General features: G+C 34.1%; 1 protein-coding gene across 2 annotated transcripts; it reads left to right on the top strand.

The window, feature by feature from the left end:
* Window positions 1–1,553: 1,553 nt before the first annotated feature.
* LOC110032509 (pentatricopeptide repeat-containing protein At1g55890, mitochondrial-like) lies at window positions 1,554–16,366 on the top strand. 2 transcript variants are annotated; one of them, XM_020736167.1, is made up of 2 exons: window positions 1,554–2,835; window positions 15,383–16,366. In XM_020736167.1, the coding sequence occupies exon 1, from the start codon at window positions 1,642–1,644 to the stop codon at window positions 2,833–2,835; it is 1,194 nt and encodes a 397-aa protein (XP_020591826.1). In that variant the 5' UTR covers window positions 1,554–1,641; the 3' UTR covers window positions 15,383–16,366. The 2 variants fall into 2 exon arrangements, with proteins under 2 accessions (XP_020591826.1, XP_020591825.1); XM_020736166.1 differs by having other exon boundaries at window positions 15,402–16,365.
* Window positions 16,367–23,939: the final 7,573 nt, after the last annotated feature.

The raw sequence follows: 23,939 nt of genomic DNA, 5'->3' as shown, positions 1-23,939 counted from the left end.
TTATCCTGAAACGCACAAGCTGCCCCAACGGACCCTAAAATTGCAAGCTTTTTTACTTCAACTTTCCTTTTTTGATGAAATGGATAAACTCTTTCCTTGAAGTTAAACTTCATAAAAGCATTAGAGTTTTTCATCTTTAATGTGCTCATTTTTTAGGCTTTATTCTTTTACTTAGTATATATTTACAGTGACATGACTCCATAACGATGCATTTAACATTCTAGAAAAATGACCCTTTAAAGAATACATAAGCCACTTCTTCTATTGATTAATGATTATGCACCTACTTTGAATAGATGTATTGTCTTCTTACAATGAAAATCATGATTGTTATTTTTTTTCAATGCTTGTTATGATCTATATTTAATGATTAGCCTGAACAAAATCAAATCCTTAAATTGAAATTGGTTTATTATTTAAATAACTGTGTTAAGCTCATTTAAATGGTGATGTTGTAAAGATGTTGCAGAAGCGATATCCAGTTATCTATAGTGAAAGTATCGAGTTAGGGCGAGGGAAGGGGAAGAAACAAACCGAGAGAAGACCCACGACAGGAAGGCGGCGGTGGAGGACGCACATTGATGCCTATAACTCCCCATATCGCGGCTGGAAGGCGACAAGTTATTCGTTTTGTGGAGGATGCACTTAAGCAGTAGAGGTTGGACTTCAACAATATGGTAACAAAAGTGCGTTGTTGTTGTCAAAATAGATAGCAGAGCGTTTTATATGTAAATTATGATGTTTGATTGTAAAATACATGAATTATAATTTTTTTTGTGCTATATATGTAAATCCAACAAAAGAAAAATATAGGGCAATAGTGTGATAAATTTGTGATGTTAATATAGATATTAGACATAAATATGATATTTTAAATTTTAAGTATATGATTTATTATGTAGTTCCTGTAACAAAAGAACTTGATAGGTAGAACAGTTCGAGCTGGTAAGAGGACGTGTTAGCAAAATGGTCATTAACAATCTGATTTTGAGTCGAGTTGGGGTCGACTCAAAATCGGTTTTAAAAAAAATTGATACAAAATTTTGACTCGTAACTCAGCCCGTTCATTTTAATCTGAGCTAAAATTCATATCAATTTTCAATCGTTTAAGGACCTTAAAGCTAAATTTTATTAATTTCATAATCCCAACTTCACTAAAGTCTGTTAGGGAACAGCTTGGAATCAATTAGAAAAAAATTAGCTTCAAAACTCTACTTAATTATTTTAATACATCCCAAAAATTGTTCAAATTTCAAGACCTAATTATCGCAGGTGAAAAATATTTGCATACGTAAGACGTACGCAGTGTTGTGTACGTCAGGTAGGTTACAGGGAGGGTATTGAGGATTATATTTTCCTTATACCTCTATAACCTTCTTGTAATATGCTTGTAACTTACACGCAGGGAGGGTATTCTCTATAACCTTCTTGTAATATGCTTGTAACTTACAAATATATGAAAATAAAAATTACGAAATTACTAGTTAGGGTACAACACGAATATAATTAGGATAATCCCTAATGCATTCCGGTAATCTAACGCAAATATTTATACTAATTATGAGGCAACATTGGACACACATGGTCGTTGAGGAACTAAACCCTAGAAAAACCTCTTCAATATCTAGCAAGAAGTAGAAGATGAACTCCTTAACTAACCTTCTGCGCTTCCACCTTCGCATCTCTCCCCGTCTCTTCCGCCTCTTCTGCTCCACTCAAAACCCTAGCTCTAGCTCCCCCCAAAAACCTCTGCGATCAATCATCAAAGCCCTTTTTCGCGAGAAAGACCTAAATCAGCTCATCTCCAACTTCAAGCGCTGCTCCGCCGACCGTAACTTCCGCAGCAAGCCCGAAGTCTACGAGATCATTATCCGCCGACTCGCCACCGCCGGCCGGCTCGATGCGGTTGACGACATCATCGAGCAACACAAGTGCTACCAAGAAGAAATGTCTCACGAGGGTTTCGCTGTACGCCTCATTTCTCTTTACGGTCTAGCTGGAATGCCAGAACGCGCTGCCGCACTTTTTCAAGAGCTTCCTGCACTCGGTTGCCCCCGTACAGTCTTTTCATTCAACGCCGTTCTCACCGCTTATACCCGGTCGAATGCCGCCGATCGGATCGCCCACCTTCACAAGTTCCTCTCATCTCACGACGCCTCTATAGAGCCCAATCGTATTTCGTACAACATTCTGATAAACGCTCTGTGTGAAAGGGACCTCCTCGATGATGCCCTCAATACCCTGGATTTGATGGAAAAGCGTGAGATTATGCCCGACTTGGTAACTTTCAATACCCTATTAAATGGCTTTTATGGCAAGGGTATGATCTCCGAGGCTGATGAGATATGGCAAAGAATGAAGGAGACTGGCATCCAGCCGGATGTGAGAAGCTTCAACGCAAAGATCAGAGCGTTTGCTTGGCAAGGAAAGATTGTGGAGGCAATGGAGGTTTTGGAAGAGCTTAGGAGAGTTGGGTTGGAGCCTGATACTTTGACTTACAATGCTCTTATTAAAGGCTATTGTCGTCAAGGGAATTTGGAGGAGGCCAAGAGATTATACAAACAAATGGGGAAAAATGGCTGCTTTCCTGACAGGCATACTTTGAGGGAATTGATCCCCAAACTCTGCCAAGGCGGCGATGTTGACTTGGCACTAAATATATGCATAAAAGCGATAGACAATGGATTTCTTGTTGATGTAGGCATTATTCAGGTGTTGATTGATGAGTTGGTGAAGGGTTCCTTGCATGATAAAGCTAAAAAACTTGTGAAGCGAGCAAGGTTAAAGAACGATAGAGCAAACCTGAAGATGCCTCTATCTTGTTTGGCAATATAGGTAAAGTCACCATTAACTGTGCATGCCTTTTATGGTCCATATTATGTGTGACCTGCAAGTAATATTTTTCGGAATGTGTTGGTTTTTTATTCATTTCATGATAGAGGCTCATTAATTTTTGAATTGAAATCAGCATTGATCAATATAATCCAAGCAAGAGCTTCTTTGAGATGTACATTATATGTACATGCAAATGAAACAATTTGATATTTGCTCAGTAAAGTATAGACATCACCAACTTCTCTGGTTAATTTTCTCATACTTTACTTTGTTACTTTAATACCAATTTCATTTTTTTGGGATACTAGTGTTTGATTTAAATTGAAGCATTCTTTTGACTAAAGTGTTCTGAAATGTTATGCAATTATCAACATAATACATTCCTTTAGCGATCCAACTTGTTTTTGAATAAAGTAGAGACAGTTACTATGGTGATGAAAGCCAAAGTTTTCTGAAATTCAATATCTCCAAACTTTTGGTTTCCACAATCCATGCAAACACAGTTTTGTTCAAGGGTTCAGCATTTCTGAAGTATTTATCAAAGTATTTCTTTTCTCCATGTTAACAGCTTTTCTGGCGTGTCTAATCATTTGAGGTAGAAGAATGATGATACTAGATGATTGTCTTTTTTCAAGATCTCCAAAGCTATTGTGTTTTTTTCTTTGAATTTTTTCTCTTGAATTGTCTTTCACTGTAGTTTCCTTTCTCAAATTAACTTGAGAAAAGAGAGTATGCAAATGGGAAATTGTTAAACAGAGAGGAAGGAGGGAGGGGTTCAGTAAAGTGAGATTCCCATAAGAAACACGTTAAAATTTCAGGTTTTTTGTTTTCTAAGAGAAGATATAGACTGCCTTAAAAGAGTCCTATCAGAGAGAATAGGAGAGAGGATACAAGAGAGGGATATGAAAATATATCAAATTTCATTAATAATTCAATAACTTAAATAAGATTTGTTTCAAGATAATTCAAATTAATTTGTTTTCAGATTTTGATAACTTGTAAAAATCCTATTATCTAATTTGAATTAAAAACTTCTCTATCAACGGAATGCTAAAAAAACTAAAAGGAATTATCAATTAAGGCAAAATATTTAAGATATATTCTATATTTATTTTGATTCATATCGTATAGTGCATTGTCTTTGTACAGGAATTCATCTTCATTTTTTGTCAACAATCTTAACTACTTCCTCTTATATACTCAATATAGTTTTGAGTAAATAATTAATATTTGGAACTTTTATACAAAATGAAGAGGAAAAATTGTGGCATTGACTTATTGAAGGCAGCTAGTTTTTTTCATTTACGTTAAAGAATTGTAGGCACATAAATTGGATCAATTCTACATGCTACCAAAACTAAAATGGAATGTTTCAAGGAAACATAAAAATAATGATTGATTCTTGTATTGTTAGAAAGCTTTGGTCCAATTTCTTAGTATTACATGATTGGATTCACATATGCTATGTAAGTTCTTTCTGTATATTGGCTGTAGATTATTTACACTGTTAAGAGATTGATAAATTCATTGTTGTTGACTACAAAATAATGGTTTGTAACTTATTGTGTATGTCCATTCATCATTGAATACAACAATAATAACATGAACAATCTTTTATTTCAAGAAATGGGGTCGGCTACATGAATCCTTTTTCTCCATTGTGTCCTATTGAGTGTCATATTTTCATTTAATCCTAATAAATTATGATCTTTTTTTATACATCGTAGAATCTAGAAGGATATATTATTAACCAATTGAGTAGATTTAAATGCATTATAGTTAGTTCCATTTTATCATGTAGCCTATATGAACCTCTATCAAATTAGATGTGTCAATTGGCTTTGATGAATCTTAACTCGAGCAATTGAACCACATATAAACCTCAAATTTGGGTCGTAGCCCTGTAGTTTGATTGGAATGTGTTTATGCATCCTATGTATTTGATTAACCTTGATTGGTTTGGTAGAGGTTGAAACTAATTCTAGTTAAACCTATGCTAGGCATTAAGATGTTCGATGATCTGAATTAGGCTTCACTAACTGCAAGTTAATGGAAGCGTGAGTTTAATTGGTCAAACCTTGAAGTAATTGGCTTGTGGTTTACTTGAGCTTGTTCAAGTTAAGTATGGTTTTGTGGTTGACATGGCTTGGGCCCATTAGATCTTTATGATCATTGGTCTAATTAGGATTGGATTAACCACAAGGGAATTAGAGATGGAGGGTAGTCATTGAGTTACATCAACTCCAACTCTTGATCATGTGACCTTTTGATTTTTTTAGAGGTTAATAAACAAATCGATAACTGGTTTGGTGTATAGCTGTGTGTGTTGTTTTTGATTGATTGCGGAGTTGAAATTTTTATTGTGGAAGTTGTGATGTCTATAGCTTTCAGTTTTGGCAAATTGGATTTAACTTTGTATTCTAACTAATGTGAAATTCTGATGCCCAATGTTGTTTGGGTATCCTATCCTTATTTGGAGATGTTCATATGACCTAAGCGTCTACAGGGATGGAGTTGATCTCCTTAATTTTAGGGGAATAGGTTTTTGTAATCTGGGCCTCTTTAAGGTTGATTTAATTTATTCCAATTTTTTATGCTTAGGATTTGGACCCAGGACTTTTTTGTGGGAGATTTTTGTAACATGAACCTCTTTGGGATAGATTTAAAATTTAAATTTTCTTGAAAATTGATGTGGTTTTGCTTTTGTAACATGGGTTATGGAGATATTTTTGACACTCAAATTTTGAATTGGTCAGAATTAGGTTTGCTAAGATTTGGAATAGACCAACACAAATCAACATAATATTTCTAATAGGAGGGGTATTTAAACCCCATTGCAATATACATAGTAATGGAAAGCTTAAAAACATAATAAAATGACTACGAAAGAAAATAAAATAGAATAAAGCAAAATAGGAAATACATTATTAGGGGATAACAACAAATAATGAGTAATAATCCCTCAAGTTGATAGATGTCAGTTATATTCAACTTAGACTTAAAGTCATCGAACAAAGAGCGAGATATATTTTTTGTGAGGATGTCTGCTAGTTGACCACTGGATGTCACATATGAAACGCAAATCTCCCTGGACTTAATCTTTTTTTTTTAATGAAGCGTGTGTCGATCTTCACATGTTTGGTACAATTATGCTAGATCGGAGTGTGAACAGCTGCCTTTTTATCACAGAATAACTTTAGCGGGATGAAATTTGGCATATAGAGTTCGCGGAATAAATGCGTAGCTAGATAACTTCACAGATTTCTAAGGGAATTGATTGAAATTTAGCTTTAGCACTGCTTCGAGAAACCACAAACTATTTCTTACTTTTTACATGTGACAAGATTGTCCCATACAAATAAGAAATATCCCTAGATGGAACGTCGATCATGAACTGATCTGACCCAATCAACAGCTGTACAAACAACAATAGATCAAAATGCATGACGGGAGAAAAACAACCATGAGCTCAGTGTATCTTTTAAATAGTGGAGAATCAAGTGGACAGCTTGGAGGTGGTGCTCGTAGTGGTCATGCATGATTGACTCATTATTCCAATTACGTGGCATATGTCGAGGCGAGTATGAGCAAGGTTAATCAACATCTGTACAAACAACAATAGATCAAAATGTGTGACGGGAGAAAATGAGCTCAGTGTATCTTTTAAATAGTAGAGAATCAAGTGGACAGCTTGGAGGTGGTGCTCGTAGTGGTCATGCATGATTGACTCATTATTCCAATTACGTGGCATATGTCGAGGCGAGTATGAGCAAGGTAGCTGAGTTTTCTCACAAGATGCTGACAATGAGTCTTGTTGACAGATGCGTCATTGAGAATATCAGATAATTTTTCATTAGGATGCATGAGAACAATAACAAGTTTGCACAGAAGAAGGTTGTTCTTTGACAAGAGATCAATCATATATTTTTGCTGAAACAGATAAATTCCTCGAGATGACTGCCTCATTTCCGTGCCTAAGAAGTACCGGAGAGATGTCAAGTCCATCTCGAAGGACGAAGCAAGAATGTCTTTTAAAGATTTCAATGTTGAGAGATCGTTACCTGTAAGAACAATATCGTTAACATAGACAATAATAATAGCTACCTGATCGTTAGAAGAATGCCGAAAGAAGATGGTGTGATCTGTTTGAGCCTGAGTAAAATCATGACCCACGATCATTTTTGTAAACTTGCCGACATAGGCCCTTTGGGACTGCTTTAGCCCATAGACGGGCTTTTGTAGCTTGCACATTTGTCCTTTTGGGGCAGTAGAATCAAAATCTGAAGGGAGAAACATGTATACCTATTTTGTCAGGTCTCCATTCATGAATGCATTCTTGATCTCTAGTTGGAATAAATGCTAGTTTAGATTCACCGCAAGTGACAACTAGACCCTAATAGTGTTTAACTTTGCCATTGGAGCTAATGCCTCCTCATAGTCAACTCCGTCAGTCTGAGAGTATCCTTGGGAGACCAATTTTTCCTTGTTTCGTTCAAAGGATTCGTCAGAGTTGAACTTGGTGCTGAAAATCCATCGGTGCACCATACAACGTTCTTACCTTAAAGAAGATCCACGATCTCCCACGTATGGTTCTGCTGAAGGGTATTCATCTCCTCCATTACTGTTGTTTTTCAAGCTTGATCAGCATGAGCGACTTCAATAGTAGCAGGGATTTGATGTTCATCAGGGCAGTAGCAAATGCTCTATAAGTCGGCAATAAACTGTGGAAAGAGACATATTTTTTCATAGAATAAAGGGAGCATGTTTGATTACGTGTTTTACTTGGAGAACTCGCATTCTCTTTCAAAGAAGGGGTTGTGCTGAGGATGTCGCCTGGAGTGGATTCAAGTTCTTGTAAGGAAGTAGCGGGATCAAAGTAGGAGAATTGGGACAAGGGCGCTGAGTGTAGACGTGGACAATGGAAGGAGATGGTACACTCAACGGGACAGGGGCCTCATCTGTAGTAGGAACAATGGGCGGACCATCCATAGGAGTAGGATAAAGGACAGTGTTGGGGAACTCAAGCTCCCCATCACTAAAGGCCGAACTTGAAAAATATGGAACACTTTCAAAGAAGAAGACATCAGCGCTCACATAGATATTGTTTGTGGTCGGATTAAGACATTGAGACCCATTTTGAGTTGCATAGTATCTTAGGAAGACGTCTTTTATGGATATGGGATCAAATTTACTCCGAGTATGGGCAGTTTCTGAACAAAGACAATGCACTCAAAAATCTTGGGTTTTATTGTGGAGAAGACCCGGTGACAATTTGGCTAACTGACATGTCTCACAATTGAAGTTAGAGAGATTTTTTTATTAGAAAATATCAGAAGATACAAAATTTTGAAATATTGAAAATTAGGGTTTCCTAAATGACAATGCAACAACATAATATGACATTCAATGACTCGAGATGAACTACAACTTTTTAGTGTTGTGCCTTCACTCTTCATGTTCTATTCTTGGAAGTAGTAAAGCTCAGCTATTCTCTTAGCATTTCCATTCATCCTCCTCGAACGACGATTCTGAGAAACACAACCATCATATGAGAAATTAGCAACGTAATCGATATCACTTGCCAACTTGCTGACAGATAATAAGTTACATTTCAATCGAGGAATATGTAAAACAAACTTCAGAGTTAGATCGATCGTTGGTACAACTGATTCTTTACCAGCAATGAAATTATATGATCCATTGACAATTCTGACAGTATTTTTTTTCAGAGTACGGATAGTAAGCCAATAAAGCTTGCGAGCAACCATTCATGTGATCTGTGACACCTGAATCAATAATTCACAACTAGAGGAATAAACTATGAGAGTCATAGGAAGAGTTTCTTGTCGGATGTGGGACGTCGACGGACCCACTAAAAATTGATTAGCTCCAAGAAGCTTGATCAATTGTTCCATCTGGTTTTTTAGCTATTCTGAGGAATTTAGGATGTTTCTGATATGAGTTGGTTGAGCTGTGTCTTGTTCGAATGTCTTTGTGAGTACCTTGCCAACAAAGGATTTGACCTGAGGTTTGCATGTTGGCTTATCATGAAGTTTCCGACATTTGTTCCGAGTGAGGTTGGGTTTGTAACAGGAATCACAAGTAAGGTGACCAGTCTGAGGTGCATGGATGAGGGCTAAGTACTATTTTAGATCAAGGTGGATGACTCGTCTGAAGGAGTAGAAGTGTCGAGTATGACGAGTCTCCTGCTTTCTTCCCGAAGAATCTCGATAAAAGCAGCTTGAGCGGAAGGAAGAGAATCCCGACCAAGAATATGGTCTCGAACTTCATCCAAGCTTTGTTAAGGCCAACGAGGAATTGAAATATACAATCTTTTTCTACAACCTTCTAGAAGAGGGATAAGTCGGCCTGAGAATCCTAAGTGTAGTCGTAGTACAAGTCGCTTCCATCTATAATGCAACCAGGTCATTATAGTATCGAGTCACGGTCCTTGATTCTTGTTTGCCTCCTGGATCTTCTTAAATACCTCATAGAGGTGGCCGGAATTTCCTACATCCGAGTAGGTATCACGGACTGCCGTCCAGAGAACACTAGCTAAAGGGATGAATATGTATGAACGACCAATTGATGTCTCCATGGAGTTGATCAGCAATGACATGACCATAAAGTTCTCGACTTCCTAAGCTCCATATATCGGTTCAATCTTTGGAGGTTCACAATCATGCCTATGAGATGACCGAACTTCTTATGTCCTTTGATGAACAAAGACACCTCTTGGGATCATTGGAGGAAGTTACTACTGTTCAACTTATGAGTTGTGATCAAGAAATTGATGTGGCTTTCGGTCCTATAGTCTGCAAGGGAGCGGAGGTTGGAGTCAATCCTTTTGAAGTGAATAACGTCTTCTAAGAGTTATTCATTGAAAAAATTAGCCATAATTCCTACTAAGCCAAAGAATATATTGTTGTGGTTCTGAGCCATCGATGGATTTTGGTAGAATCACAACAAATGGGAACAAATGCAGGAGTTGCTGGTAGCAGGACAACTGTAGGAATACTTTCTGCAGAACAGTGGCAAGACTGGTTGAAACAGGAGGAATCTGACAGGGAACCTGTAGGAAGCTTCAGGAAGAACAACAGTAGAAGTCCACTGGCGGACAAGAACATGCAGAAAAGTTTGCTATAGTTATCTGCTGTTGCGAGGAATAAGGGTAATCCTGTGGACAGGATCAAAATGAATCTTTTTAGACTTCCTACAGTTTGTTGGAATATGTTGTTTGCTAGACCTGACAGGGAAGGTTGCCGACTAGGAGAAGAAGGTGAAGGTGGAGGCTACCGAAATCGGCAGAGAAGGTCAGGGTCTGCTGGATCTAAGTTTTTTTCTCTAATATCATATTGAGATTTGGAATAGACCATCAGAATATTATTGATACGAGTGGTATTTAAACTCAATTACAATAGGCATGATAAATGAAAGAAATAAAAATAGAATAAAATAACTAGTAATTGGGTTTAAGAGCAAATAATAAGTAATAATAGTTAGGAATAGTCGTTATAATATAATAAGGTTTTTGTAATCCAAACATTATTGATGGGCTTTTTATAACTCACCCGATTTTTCAAAATTATGATTTTGAAGTAAAACTACTGTAGGGAGGTTTTTTTTAACTCAACTATTGGGATAAATTTGGATTATCAGAATTGTCTAGATTATGATTTTTTAACCTAAACTTCTTTAACATAAAGGATTATTTTAACCTATATTTTTTCTAGGGGAATTTTTTCATAACATTGAATTTGAAAATTGAACATTCATTTAGATTATATTCATTTTGTTATATTTTAGTTTATATTTCCTAAAATGTTACCTATTATGAAAGTTTATTAGTGGTTTGTACTTGCATACCTCTGCTACAATTTCCAGGAAGATTCGTTTGATGTTATGTGACTGATATATGGATGATTTGATGTTTCTAGATCCTACTAGCCCTTTTTATGAGCCCCTTGTTTTCGACTTTTTCATTTTTCTATCTACGAGTTTCCACTATTTGTTGACTCGCCCAACACTATCCGGGATTAATTACTTCCTCTTTCATCACGAATGAGGGTTAATTTTTGTTTCTCTGACTTCATTATTGAGCCCTCTTTCATCACGAAGGTTAATTTTTGTTTCTCTGACTTCATTATTGAGCCTACCATCCTTGATATTTAGATTTTTTTTTTTTGGTGGTACTCTGTTAAGGTGTTCATTAAATGAAATATTATTTGCTTAACTTTATTGAAGCTTGTTTTGATATCGTCATAGCTAGCATAATTTGATTGGTTGTTCAAGGTGCTGAATGTGTGAAGTGATGCACATGAAGGCATTAGTTGTGGAAAACATGCAATTAGTATTTGTTCAAAAATTTAAATTGCAGAATAATTGGGAGTTTGAAAATTTTATGTCTTTTTCATATTTCAAAGGAAGACTTTTTGTTCATTTGTTTTTGTGCTAGAAGATATATTATTATTGTAGTTTTTTTTATGCCAAGGCAAACAATGAAAAATTTTTCAGCGTTGGATTATTCAAATGATTATATATATATATATATATATATATATTTGAACTAATATGTGTGATTTCTGCTTTTAAAATATGTTTTGATGTTATTTAAAATATTATCATCAACCATTGACTTGTATTTTTAGAACATCATGATACATCATTTCAATAAGTTTAAAGTCTTGAATCTATATTATAGAACATTAAGGTTATAGCTGAGAATGCAACTACTAAAACTACAAGTTAGTTACTAATATGGAAATGTCTCAGGAAATATAAATTTATAAATTATGCTTAGGCTAGTTTTGTTTCCTAAATTTGATTCTGAAAAACTTAATTTCTAAGTTTGAAATAAGAGCATTAAAAATCCATTTTACATCATCACATTTCAAAGGACTATCAATCGAATGTGTATTTTCCTTTCTCAGAGCTCACGATTACCATTAGATGGTTGCATGATTGTTACAGCTCAAGACTTTGTGCTGTGCAATTAAAAAAACCAAATTCTCTTATGATGGCATTAACTTATTTCATCTCATAATTAGAATTTTCCATTGTTTTGTGTTCTATCTCAGTATTAGATCTGATCATCTTTATTTATTTCTTATTTTTGGAATGTGATCAAGTTATCTCCTATAAATATACATTATTTATGTGAATTTTCTATCACAAGCCGACTTGTCATGGTAATCATGAGCCATTTATTCAATTATTTTCATTAATCATATGCTTGTGATGTATATTCAGAAAATATTTGAAGGTTGATTTTGAAAATTTTATCAATAATTCCTTTTTTTTATATGGCACGATTTCTTACAGTAAGTTTGCCATTAGTTGTCATTATTATCTCTTTTATAGGATTTGGACAAGTTAGCCTTCGATATTGTTTCAGCTGAAGTTTTTTCTCTAGCCACCAGAACTAAGCTTGTCTTAAAGCATCATGCATCTTCTAGCTTTTTTTTTTTAAAGTAATTTTTGTATACTTTGGTCGAAGAATTTGAACTTTAACTTGATCAAGTTGTTGATTTAGTCGGACAAGTCATATATTCTGTTCTTTTTGATGAAATCTTCAAAATAAGAACACCTATTAGTGTTCAACCGTCATAATTTTTGTGAGTTTTTCCATAATCCTTAACTATAGTTGCTTGCTATTTTTTTTCCACTTATTTATATTTTAATTTCATGCACTTGGATGCTTCATGAGCTTTTGATTAGGCGCAGCGGCTAGAGTCAGAAACATACGTGTAATAACTAATAAATAGAGGGAAAAGGTACAATATAATGATAATATATTTTTCCATAGGGGGGTTGTATAGAATATTCTAAGTATTTTACATATATGAGCCTATCGCTCGGCTCCTCTCGGGCTCGGTCGACTGGGCTTCTTTGGCTTCAGCTTTGTAAGGGCAATTCAGTCGGCTTGGCTGAGTCGGTGTTTTCAGTCAGCTAAGCTTGATTGGCTTTCGGTCGATAAGACTGATTCTATCTGTCAGGCTTTGTTGATTGGTTGGTGTAGTCTGATTATCAACCCTCGATCTCTAGATGATGAGCACCTATCGGCGGAGCGAGACTAGACTATCGTATAAAGGGCGAATTATCATAACTTGATAGGTTGTTTGTTCATCAATAAGGAGAGCCTGTAAGACTCTGTTGTATTGTCAATTCTTGATCCCAAATGAGGAGCATCAGGGCTATCCGTGGGATCGTTGATGAGATCGAGAAACTAGGTCTTTCCTCAGGTTGGATCTACTGGAAGGTATGTTGTTATCTTTGGTCAGCTTTTTTGTAGTGGTTGGCTCGTTTGTTATTTGTTTTGTTATCTGTCTTGATTTTGTTCTTCTCCTAAGCTTTGGTTTTGACTTAGACAACTTCATCTGGTTGCCCTCTAGTTTTGGCTTGGGTGGTGGCTGCATCTAATCAAATAAGTGAACCCTTTGATATTTTGTCCGTGGGCCCTCTTTTGTCATACTTTCTTCTTTCTAAATGATCGACAATATAATTACATGAGAAAACAATGTGGTCTTTATCTTCTGCAAGTGGCCAAACAACATACACTTTGACAAAATAAAACCGTCTTTTGTTTATAGAAATAAATTGTTAGACATAAATTAGTATAGAGAGAGAGAGAGAGAGAGAGAGAGAGAGAGCCAAACAACATACACTTTGACAAAATAAAACCATCTTTTGTTTATAGAAATAAATTATTAGACATAAATTAGTAGAGAGAGAGAGAGATAGAGAGAGAACACACCCACATTAGCATCCTACAGAAATAAGCATAAAAATTCGTTAAAACACATTAATTAACTTTTATCGAGTTAATGATTGATAATCTTCTTAAGAAAAAAAAAAAGGCTTTATTACGCTACCTAATAACAAAAATTGTATAAGTATGCCAACCCATTTATTTATTGAAAGATTATGCCTAAAAATTCACTCTAAAAAAAAAATTCCTACTTTTAACCACAAAATTCTTATTTAATAAAGTCATAATTAATATTAGAGTAGAGCAAAGTAGGAAAAAGAAGTGGATTTAAAAAAACTTGAAAAATGTTAGAAGTTGGTTCCACATCTTATTCAAATTATCATTCAAAAATAGTTTAAACCCTCATTCTAACATAGGTATAATTTGAGTTTGAATAAGGTTTGAAAATGATTTAAAATGACTTTTCTAGGATTTGAACAATGTTCAAGCAACACTTGAATATGGCTCAAATTGATCAAGCCACAATTTTATTTGATTATCATCATTAAATATTATTATAATAAAGAATTGATTGCATCTATAACTAATCTAAATGATTAGGCTTCAACGATGTTTTGTATAGGTATTCAAAGATGGTTCCTAGATGGTTTAAGCGTGGTTGAAGATTGGTCAATCATGGTTAATAAAGGTTCATGGGGTGTATTAGGAGTTGAATTCATGCCACCAAATATTATGATATAGTTAAAAAATGACTTTACAATCTTCAGGATGAGGGACCCCCCGGATTGATGATGAACCTCGCAAACATCAAGGAGCCTTTTAGTGTAATTGTGGAATTTTATTAGAAAATCCAAAGTTAAGTGTGCTTTCTTGGGACCACTCCTAGGATGAGTGACCTCTTGAGAAGTTATACCATTGTGGAAAAACTGAGGCCATTAGGCCATAACAGACAATATCTCAATGGATGAGAGTTTGGGATGTTACATACCTTATCTTCAATACGGTCACTTAGTATGCCCATACAAATAACTCCCTCAACTACATTTATAACACTCTTAATCGGATTTAAGATTGCTTCTAGATTGAATGTGTAAGGTCATTGTATTGCGATGTTGAATCTGGTAGCGCAAAGATTGCTAAGTGCACGTCTTTTTGTTTACTTTGATGGGGTATAATACCACCATGGTGATAAGGGTTAGTGTCTAATATTAAGCTTTCTATCTTTTAAGCTATCTTGTACTTCTTGTGACGCAAAGGAATTCCTATTGTAGTGCCAAAGCATCATGCTCAATCTCTTGACATTTTTTTCATTAATCTTCAGGTATTGTGGTGCCTATAGCCGATAGCCAATAGCCAATGTCATGGTGTTGAACATTTTGTTTTTCAAGCCTTATCTTTATGTTCCAAGCCTAACAATGTCATTTAGCCAATGTCTTTCATTTTTTTATCTATTTCTTCGCATGTTATTTCCTATGAATGGTGCCATGGTGATCTTAATTTATTAAAATTAAATGAAAATATAACACTAAAGAGGATGGAATAGAGAAAAAAGATTCATGTAGCTGACCCCACATAGTGGGATAAAAATTTTGTTATTTTGTTGTTGTTGTGTCATGCTGTTGTATGACACAACATTGTGGCTTTGCATTGTTTTTTTCTGATTTTTTCTCCACCTCTTTTTCTTTTAATTTCAGTATTCTCTTCACCTAATATTAGAAATTCTCGCAACGAAAAGTACATTTAGTAATAATACTTTATAAAATTTTGTTATATTTTTCTTAAAATTAATATTTAAATCTTATTTATTCAACTCGCTCTTCTAATTAATTATTTAATCAGTTTCTTATGCTCCAAGCAGTGATAGAAGTGAAGAGGAGATTGGGTCCGGGGCAACCATTCTTATTGTTCCATAGACAAATGGTGAAGAATCACAGAGCTATGAAGAATTTTGCAAGATGAAAATTCGAGCAAGTGAGAGTTGACAGAACTTTCATCATGAAAGAAAGAATTACACAACAAATGGGTGTACCGAGTGAAGACTGAGCTTGATGGCAGTAAGAGGTATAAGACTAGACTTGTTGAAAAATGCTTTCAGTAGAGGCAGGATATTGCCCATGCAATGGGAGTTGTAAGCAGATACATGAGTAACCCAGGAAATAACTTGGAGGTGTCAGTCTATGTTGAGCCTACTGATATGTTGACTATGGGTATTACACTTGGGAAACTGAAGTTGTGCGCAACTTCAGTTGGTCTTCTGGTGTGAAGACATGGGTCTTGAGTTGCAGAAGTGGGGGATATCACGTTTGAGGAAATGGGCGACATCGCCAGTTGAGGATATCAGTTTGAGGAAGAAGACGATGCAGACTGTGTATCGGTCTCTAAGTGGGAGATTTGTTAAATGTGGAAACCGATTTCTCCCGCTCCGCCTTCCCCCGATCATGAACAGTCGCGACTCTCGCTTCCGCCTTCCTCTGTCGCGAACCGAAGCGAAGCTTCAGTTGTTTTTGTGAAACGACACCTGCTTATGTTGCTCCCGCCTCTTCTACTTACCGTGATTTGGATCCCGCTCAACTGTTCCCTCCATCGGCCTCTCTCAGTCGCGATAAAAGGAAGCCCCCACCATTTGGTTCCTTTGCTGGTGTAAGTTATTGAAGGAAAGAGAAGTGCAAGCAATAGTTTCTTGCGACAGAAGGAAGAAGAAAGAAGAAGAAGAAGATTGATCTTTCTTGGCTTCTTCTTGTTGGCTTGCAGCAGAATAAAAATAGGATTTCTCTTGTATGTTTATCTTTTTTGGTGTGTATTTAAGAGAGAGTGAGGAAGTGAGAGATCCCTCTTGTAATTCTTTGTCATGCTCACTGCTTGAAGTAGTAAAATCCTCTGCAACTCCGTAGACGTAGTCAATTTGCCGAACCACGAAAATTTTTGTGTTTCGTTGTGTTACTGTTTTCTGATGTGAATTTTCTCGTTCTATTTTTTTTGCTACGTCATCGATCGTTCTTTTATTTTATATATATACCACAACAATGTAGTTTAATGATTCACTAAAAGTTTCAATGATTTTATGTTTGGGAAAATAAAAGTTATGAGATCATCTAAATATTAGAAGATTAAAGTAAGATATTTAGGGGCCGTCCGACAATAAACTTAGGGCGGTATTTATGTAGAATTTAAGCGAAGTCTTGTTAAATCCCAGGATGTGGTAAATTTAAATTTCACAGGTTTCATCCGTAAATTTCAGATTTAGTAAATCCTACGAATTGATGATTTTAACTTCGCATTTTGGAGTTAAGACAGGATTTTAAATTTCAGATATGGTAAATCGTACGATTTGATGCGGGATTTAAGTGAAATCTTGTCAGACGGTCATTTTGGACAAAATAAATCCCACGATGCGGTAAATTTGGATTTCACGACGTAAATTTCAAATTTAGACATAAATCTAAATTTACAATATTTATTAAATCATATTAATCTAAATCTCATGTGTCATGCTCACTGTCTATATTTAAAAACTAGAATAAATAATAACTCTTTTTTTGGTGTAGAACAAGTAAATTGTGATTATTTCTCATAAAAGAATAAGAAAAAATGATATAGATAAGCCAAACTATCATACAAAGTGGTGATATTATCAGAATTTATGAGTAATTCCGCCCATAAGAAAATACAAAGTGGTTGACAAAAAAGTCCATGAGAAAGGCCATGCCATCTTCCTCTTTGCAAGGAGAAGTTTTTACGTGCGGAGTCCGCACATACAGACACAGCGGAGGTTTGTTTATTATATTTTTTTTTCCTTCGTCAGTCTTAGCCGCAGTGCGTATGTGCGTACTCCGCACCTAAAATTTTTTCCTTTGCAAGAGGCCCAATCACATGCAGTTCTATAAAATAAGATGTCTTTTTCGTAGAAATAAGATATTTGAAACGAATTAATTAGTAGAAAGAGAAAAACCCACATTAATGGCGTTTTGAACGAGAAACGAGAGAGAGAGAGAGAGAGAGAGAATCCCATATAGAGCTGTGAATTTAGAAAAATTATTCCATACGGATACCGCATTCAGAGATGCATGGGGTGTCCGATCTCCACCGTGCAAAAATATATTTTGGTGGGCCCAATTTTTAAATTTTTTTTATTATTTAAAAAAAAAATTTGATCGCGGGTGGAAATGGGACACCGCATGCATCTCTACATGCGGTGTCCGTATGGAATAATTTCTCGTGAATTTAGCTTGAACATGGTTAAGCGCTAAAAAATTGATTTTAATTTTGGCTTGGATCAAGATCGGATCGAAATAAACTATCCGTTCCATAAGCCAAAACTTTGGATCAAATTTTTTTTGAGCCTATTTCGAGCTTATGTGAATTGGCTTGAATTGACTCGAGATCGACTTGTAGAATTTTTTATTTATAAGAATTATCTATAATGTCAAGTAGAATCGAATATAACGAGTCATGAATCAATTTCAAGCTGATTTCAAGCTTGAACGAAAGAGCTAGTTAATTTCAGTTTTGAGCCAGATCGAGCTGCCTCTGAGCTGAAAGAGCTCCAAATAACTCAATTGGAGCTAGTTCGTTTGGATTTCAAGCCTGATCAAGCTCAATTCAATTTCGAGCCAGCTCAACTCGAAATCAAATATGAAAGGCCACGAGTTGATTTCAAGTTGCACTAAATCTATTCGAGCCAATTCCAAGCTGACCTTGGCTTTGCTCGAAAGCGAATCGTTTACGGCCCTAACCCCACATTAGTGCCCCTTACAAAAATTTAAATTTCAACCAATATTTGTGTAGATCAAAGTCATAAAATAATAGGGATCATATTATAAAGAACATAAGATACCTTCCTCCCTTGATCAAATTATATTTAAATTGTCATTCAAAGATAAGTTTGACCTTCATTCTAAATTAAATTTAACTTTTTCTTGAATATGGTTGAAATTGATCAAACTACTTTTTTATTTATTATCATGGATGGACATAATAAATATTATTAAAATAGTTTTAATTAATATCTACCTCACATCTAAACGATCAAAATCAACTCAAAGAAGGTTCATATAAGACGGTCAAAGATGGTTCAGGGGATGTTCGATCATGACACGAAGATTACACAAACTGGGTTCAAATATTTTGAGCATGATTCATCAGTATTCAATCATCAATTATTTAGTGTCCTGCCACTGCGTGTTTAGTATATGATCAACATCCAAAGACCACCAATCATGATTTGATTATAAATTGTATCTTAGGCTAATATAATAAATAGATACAATCATAAATATTATAATATGGTAAAAACATGGATAAAAATGAATCAAAATCACAACATCTATAATACAATGCAATTGAATTGCCTCACCTTAAATCATATTATGTTTATATCATTATAAAGTGCTAAAACATACTGTTAATCAGCATGATTAGGACTCCATAATATGTTTCTTCATGGTTATCAAAATTTGCACATTTCAATAAAATAACATGTGTATTTTTTTTACCTCAAAATTGAAGAAGTAATCAACATAATCTAGAAAAAAGTAATTTTATAAATAAAATTACATTAATCTCTACTACAAATTCAAATACTCGTCAATACAAAGTCAAACACCGGAAAAATTGTTGCCAAGTAGGGGTGTAAACGAACCGAACACGAACGAAAAGAGCTTGTGTTCGTGTTCTGTTAGTTTGAAATTTAATTTGTTTGAAATAAACACATGTTCGAAATTGTTCGTGAAGTCACTGTTCGTATTCGTTTCTTAACGAACGAGCCGAACACAAGTTGTTCGTGAACGACGAGTCAGTTTGACATCCCTAATATTAATATATATAAATAATATATTATATTAATTATATAACTTATATTATATAAATATATAATACATATATTAGTATATTACTAATATAGTATATTAATATATTATTATTATTAATTTATTATATATTATAATTTATAAAAAATTTTTTTTAAAATTATCATTAATTTTTTTATATATAATTATTTTAAATTATTTTATATTTCGAACAATAACGATTCGAACACGAACGAACGCATCACTGTTCGTGTTTGGTTCGTTTAACTAACCGAACGAAAAAAATTTGTTCACATTCGTCTCGTTTACTTATCGAACGAATCAAACACAAACTCATTGCAAACCGAACACGAACAGTTCGCGAACAACGTGTTTTTTTTACAGCCCTATTGCCAAGAGCTCCTTTCAAAATCAAATAAAATTCGCGAACAACATGTTTTTTTTTTGACTGCCCTATTGCCAAGAGCTCCTTTCAAAATCAAATAAAAAAAATAATAATAAAACATTTAGCCATACAAAGCTATTTGTTTGAAATTGCAAGATGTTAATATTAAGACACCGAATAAATTTCCATACTACAAGTCAACTCTTCAAAGTCATTTAAAAAAAGGGGGGCAATTACAAATATAGCACACAATTCTTATGTATTTACATACTCACACCTAAACTTTCATATTTACACATTTAATACTAAAATATTTAATATCACATAAAAAGTAACATTATTACCACTTCTTATAAGTGAAATACACCCTTTCATGCAGAGGTTTATAACACCAATGTGCTATATGTAAATACATAAGAATTGTGTGATATGCATGTAAATTTCCAAGAAAAAAAAGAGTTTTTTTTATTATTTTTCCTAAAATACTTCTAATTTAAACTCTATCCAACATTTATGATAAAAAATCTCTTATAAAATCCTAATTCACCTTTAAATATGATCTTGGATGTTGAAAAAGAAGATGTGGCAAAGTTGTGTTGAAGAGAAGAGTGAGTCAAATAATATGATAATGAATGTTCATCAAGTGATGGCTATCATGCAATTGAGCCATGGTGATTTGAGAGTGATTTGTGACAAATATTAGAAAATCAATATAACTTTGTTTAAATCATATTGAAAAGTTCAAATTATTTTCTTAACAAAATTATATATTTATTCCATGAGAAGATGATGAATTATCAAACCTAATACATGGCCAACAAATTCATTTGATCAAACAAGAATATTAATGCATTAAGTACACTGAAAAACTTCAAGAGATTAGTTTAAAGATCATTTGAATTATAATATCATATAGCTAAAACTAAAGTTCAGGCAAGGTTAATATAAGGACCCAAAAGTGTTTTGATCCAAGTTCAAATGAACTCAAACTATACACTTAAAGTATAGTTAAAAGTTAATTATACTACTTAGGGGATGAAAATATCTCAAAATTTTATGTGTTTAATAGTAAAAAGGAGTGTCAACGACAAGAGAATTGCTAGGAGCTTAAAATCAGTCAATTTGTATTTCATTAGACACTTAAGGGTCTAAGGAATGATTTTTTATGGTGGTAATCAATACAAACTATAAGATAGAGTGTTTGAGAATTTTGGACTAAAATTATTGAAAGGATCGTGTAAAAAAATTTAAAGACATCTCCATTCAACACATGAAAGAACATGTAATGGGAATTTTGAGTAACAAATTAACTTGAAGTTAGAGAGAACTATGACTGAAGATCAACACAAATGACAAAAACTGGTTATTGCCCTCATCCAATATCATCTCATATTGACTTTTATTTCCTGCAATCATCTAAATTTATGTGCATGAGTACCATTACAAGGCCACAATCACCTTACTATAGTTTCTTAACACTATGACTTGACGGTCATCATTCACTTAAACAATGATGTTAAACAATTGTCACCCAACTACAATAAAAAACTATCAAAATATAATTATAATCATTTCATTAAAGACACCCACTATTGTTAGTAAGTTTGATGCATACCATTGACACTAATACTACTACAATTCCCATCATCCAAAATTAATGCAAACTAACATCATTGTAAATATGATTATCAAACACCAACAATATGAATGCTAATACATGCAAATGCTAATAAGGTTGATCTACAACATTAATACTGATACCAATGTTAACTCACTCCATTACAAATAAGACTGGCACCTACTTTCAAGCCTAAAGCCTATCATCACTTGTAAAACTAAGATATGTCATCAACACCAAATTTAATGTACGACATTGCCAACTAGGTAGACAACCAACAGGAATTATAACCCTCAGGCTTAACATCAACATTACAGTTTATATTAAACTTATTGGATTTAGCCTTTTATAAGAAGAATCAACCAACAAATTAGACACTTGAAGACAACTTAGCAGCTTAAGGATCTCCTAAATTTTGAAGAAATCAACAATTCCCCTATTATGTTTCAGGTTACCGACATATTGAGTTGTAGATCCTTTCCGACGGCTTATCGACTGATAACCAATGACCACCCTCAAACAGAGCCCAACTGATTTCAAGCCATCTGTTATGCTTACCAACGGATGCTAACACTAACATTGACAAGCGTAACCCTTTAGAATACCGTCAAAAGGTAAAAGTCATCGGTAAATATGTTGTTTTTCTAATTAACAAAAAGAGATATACCTACGCCCCATAAACTGTTTCTAAGCCATAAAAAATATACTAACTCGCGATTTTTTTACAATCAGAAAAAGGCTAAATTTTTGTGGTATACCCTATTATGTTTCAGGTTACCGACATATTGAGTTGTAGATCCTTTCCGACGGCTTATCGACTGATAACCAATGACCACCCTCAAACAGAGCCCAACTGATTTCAAGCCATCTGTTATGCTTACCAACGGATGCTAACACTAACATTGACAAGCGTAACCCTTTAGAATACCGTCAAAAGGTAAAAGTCATCGGTAAATATGTTGTTTTTCTAATTAACAAAAAGAGATATACCTACGCCCCATAAACTGTTTCTAAGCCATAAAAAATATACTAACTCGCGATTTTTTACAATCAGAAAAAGGCTAAATTTTTGTGGTATATGAATTTTACTATTGTACCATATTTATAGATCATTATATAATTCTAATCCTTAATATTGTCAGCAAATCATCGTACTTTATAAGCTCTTGTTGTTTGATCCTAAATTGTCAGTAGATTCATACTATAAGAAATGATAGAATAAGGGAGGATCTGAGCCAGATGAGAGGAGTAACTTAATTTATTATGGGAATAAAGAAGAGGGGAAAAAGTTATCTCCTTCTATTTATAAAAGATTTTCTTAATTTATTACATTCAGATCCTAAAAGATTTTTATTTCTTTTTCGATCATCTTTTGGCATTGATGTTATGATTTACATTATCACTAATAATGTCTTATTTTAATATCTATTTCCCATAGCATTCTTAGGGTCACATCCTCGTCTTCCCACTTAGCTTTTGAGATATTGATTCAACAATGACAAATTCAGTTACAGAGTAAGTCATTCTTTTGGAATAAGTCAATCTCTTAGGTTGTAAGACGAATCAAACCACTCGACTAGCATATAGGAGACCTCAACAAAATTTCACTCTAATGCACTCATCACCATAAATGAATTACTAAGGATGACTCACAAATTGAATTAGTTGAAGCAGTACGACCTGATCAGTCAGGTGAATTATCTAACGTTTTATCATAGACTCGATCAGGTGTCATTCCGCCATACACAACATCGATAATCATATTTTACTCTAGATAAGTTAGGACACCAAACCATTTGTAGTCAATTGAAGTAAAAGAATTCTATTAATAACAAATAAGAAAATCAAAGAATCAATCGAACATTAAAAATAAAAAAAAAACTTAAAACTTGTATTAATCTCAAATTGAAGTTGAATAAATTGTACAAAGAGATTGAAGGTTTGAAAACACCAAATTCATATTCTCTTATATTTAATTCCTTCCCTTCCCAAAAATCATCAAAACAACCTTAGAATAACTACAAAATGGTCCTTAGACCAATTTCATTCATGTAAATATTAAATATTATCAACCAACACTCAATTCTTATATTCTTCATGGTGAAGTTACATAAATAAAACATTTTAATTGAAGAAATATCATTATTGTAACATATAATATATTATCCCCTTGTGCTTCATTTTTAATCCTCCCTTCTGCCATTTGTGTGCCCCTCTTTTGCATGTCCATTGAGCTCTGGCGTTTGTTCTGAATCAGTTCTTTGGAATGCTGCCTTTTGCCGGCATGGTCTCCTTTCAAACTGTCTAAAGGTATTAGAGTCATAGGCTTATATGATTACATATATAAATATTTATGGGGCATTTACGTACGTACCATACAATTGTTGTGTATAATGTATTACGTAAACTAAGACCACAACTTTCATATTTGCATGCATGGCTTTAAAATCTTAAGTGTTATAGATGTAGATATCAAATTTTAGTTGTTCGTTTTGTAAATACATAAGGATTGTGTACAATGCAAGTAAATCTCTCTCTCTCTCTCTCTCTCTCTCTCTATCTATCTATCTATCTATATATATATATATA

The sequence above is a fragment of the Phalaenopsis equestris genome, unplaced genomic scaffold (assembly GCF_001263595.1).
Source record: "Phalaenopsis equestris unplaced genomic scaffold, ASM126359v1 Scaffold000958, whole genome shotgun sequence".
In the NCBI taxonomy this organism is placed as follows: Eukaryota; Viridiplantae; Streptophyta; class Magnoliopsida; order Asparagales; family Orchidaceae; genus Phalaenopsis; species Phalaenopsis equestris.
The sequence above is the reverse complement of the archived record's forward strand: the minus strand, read 5'-3'. Positions and strand labels throughout refer to the sequence as shown.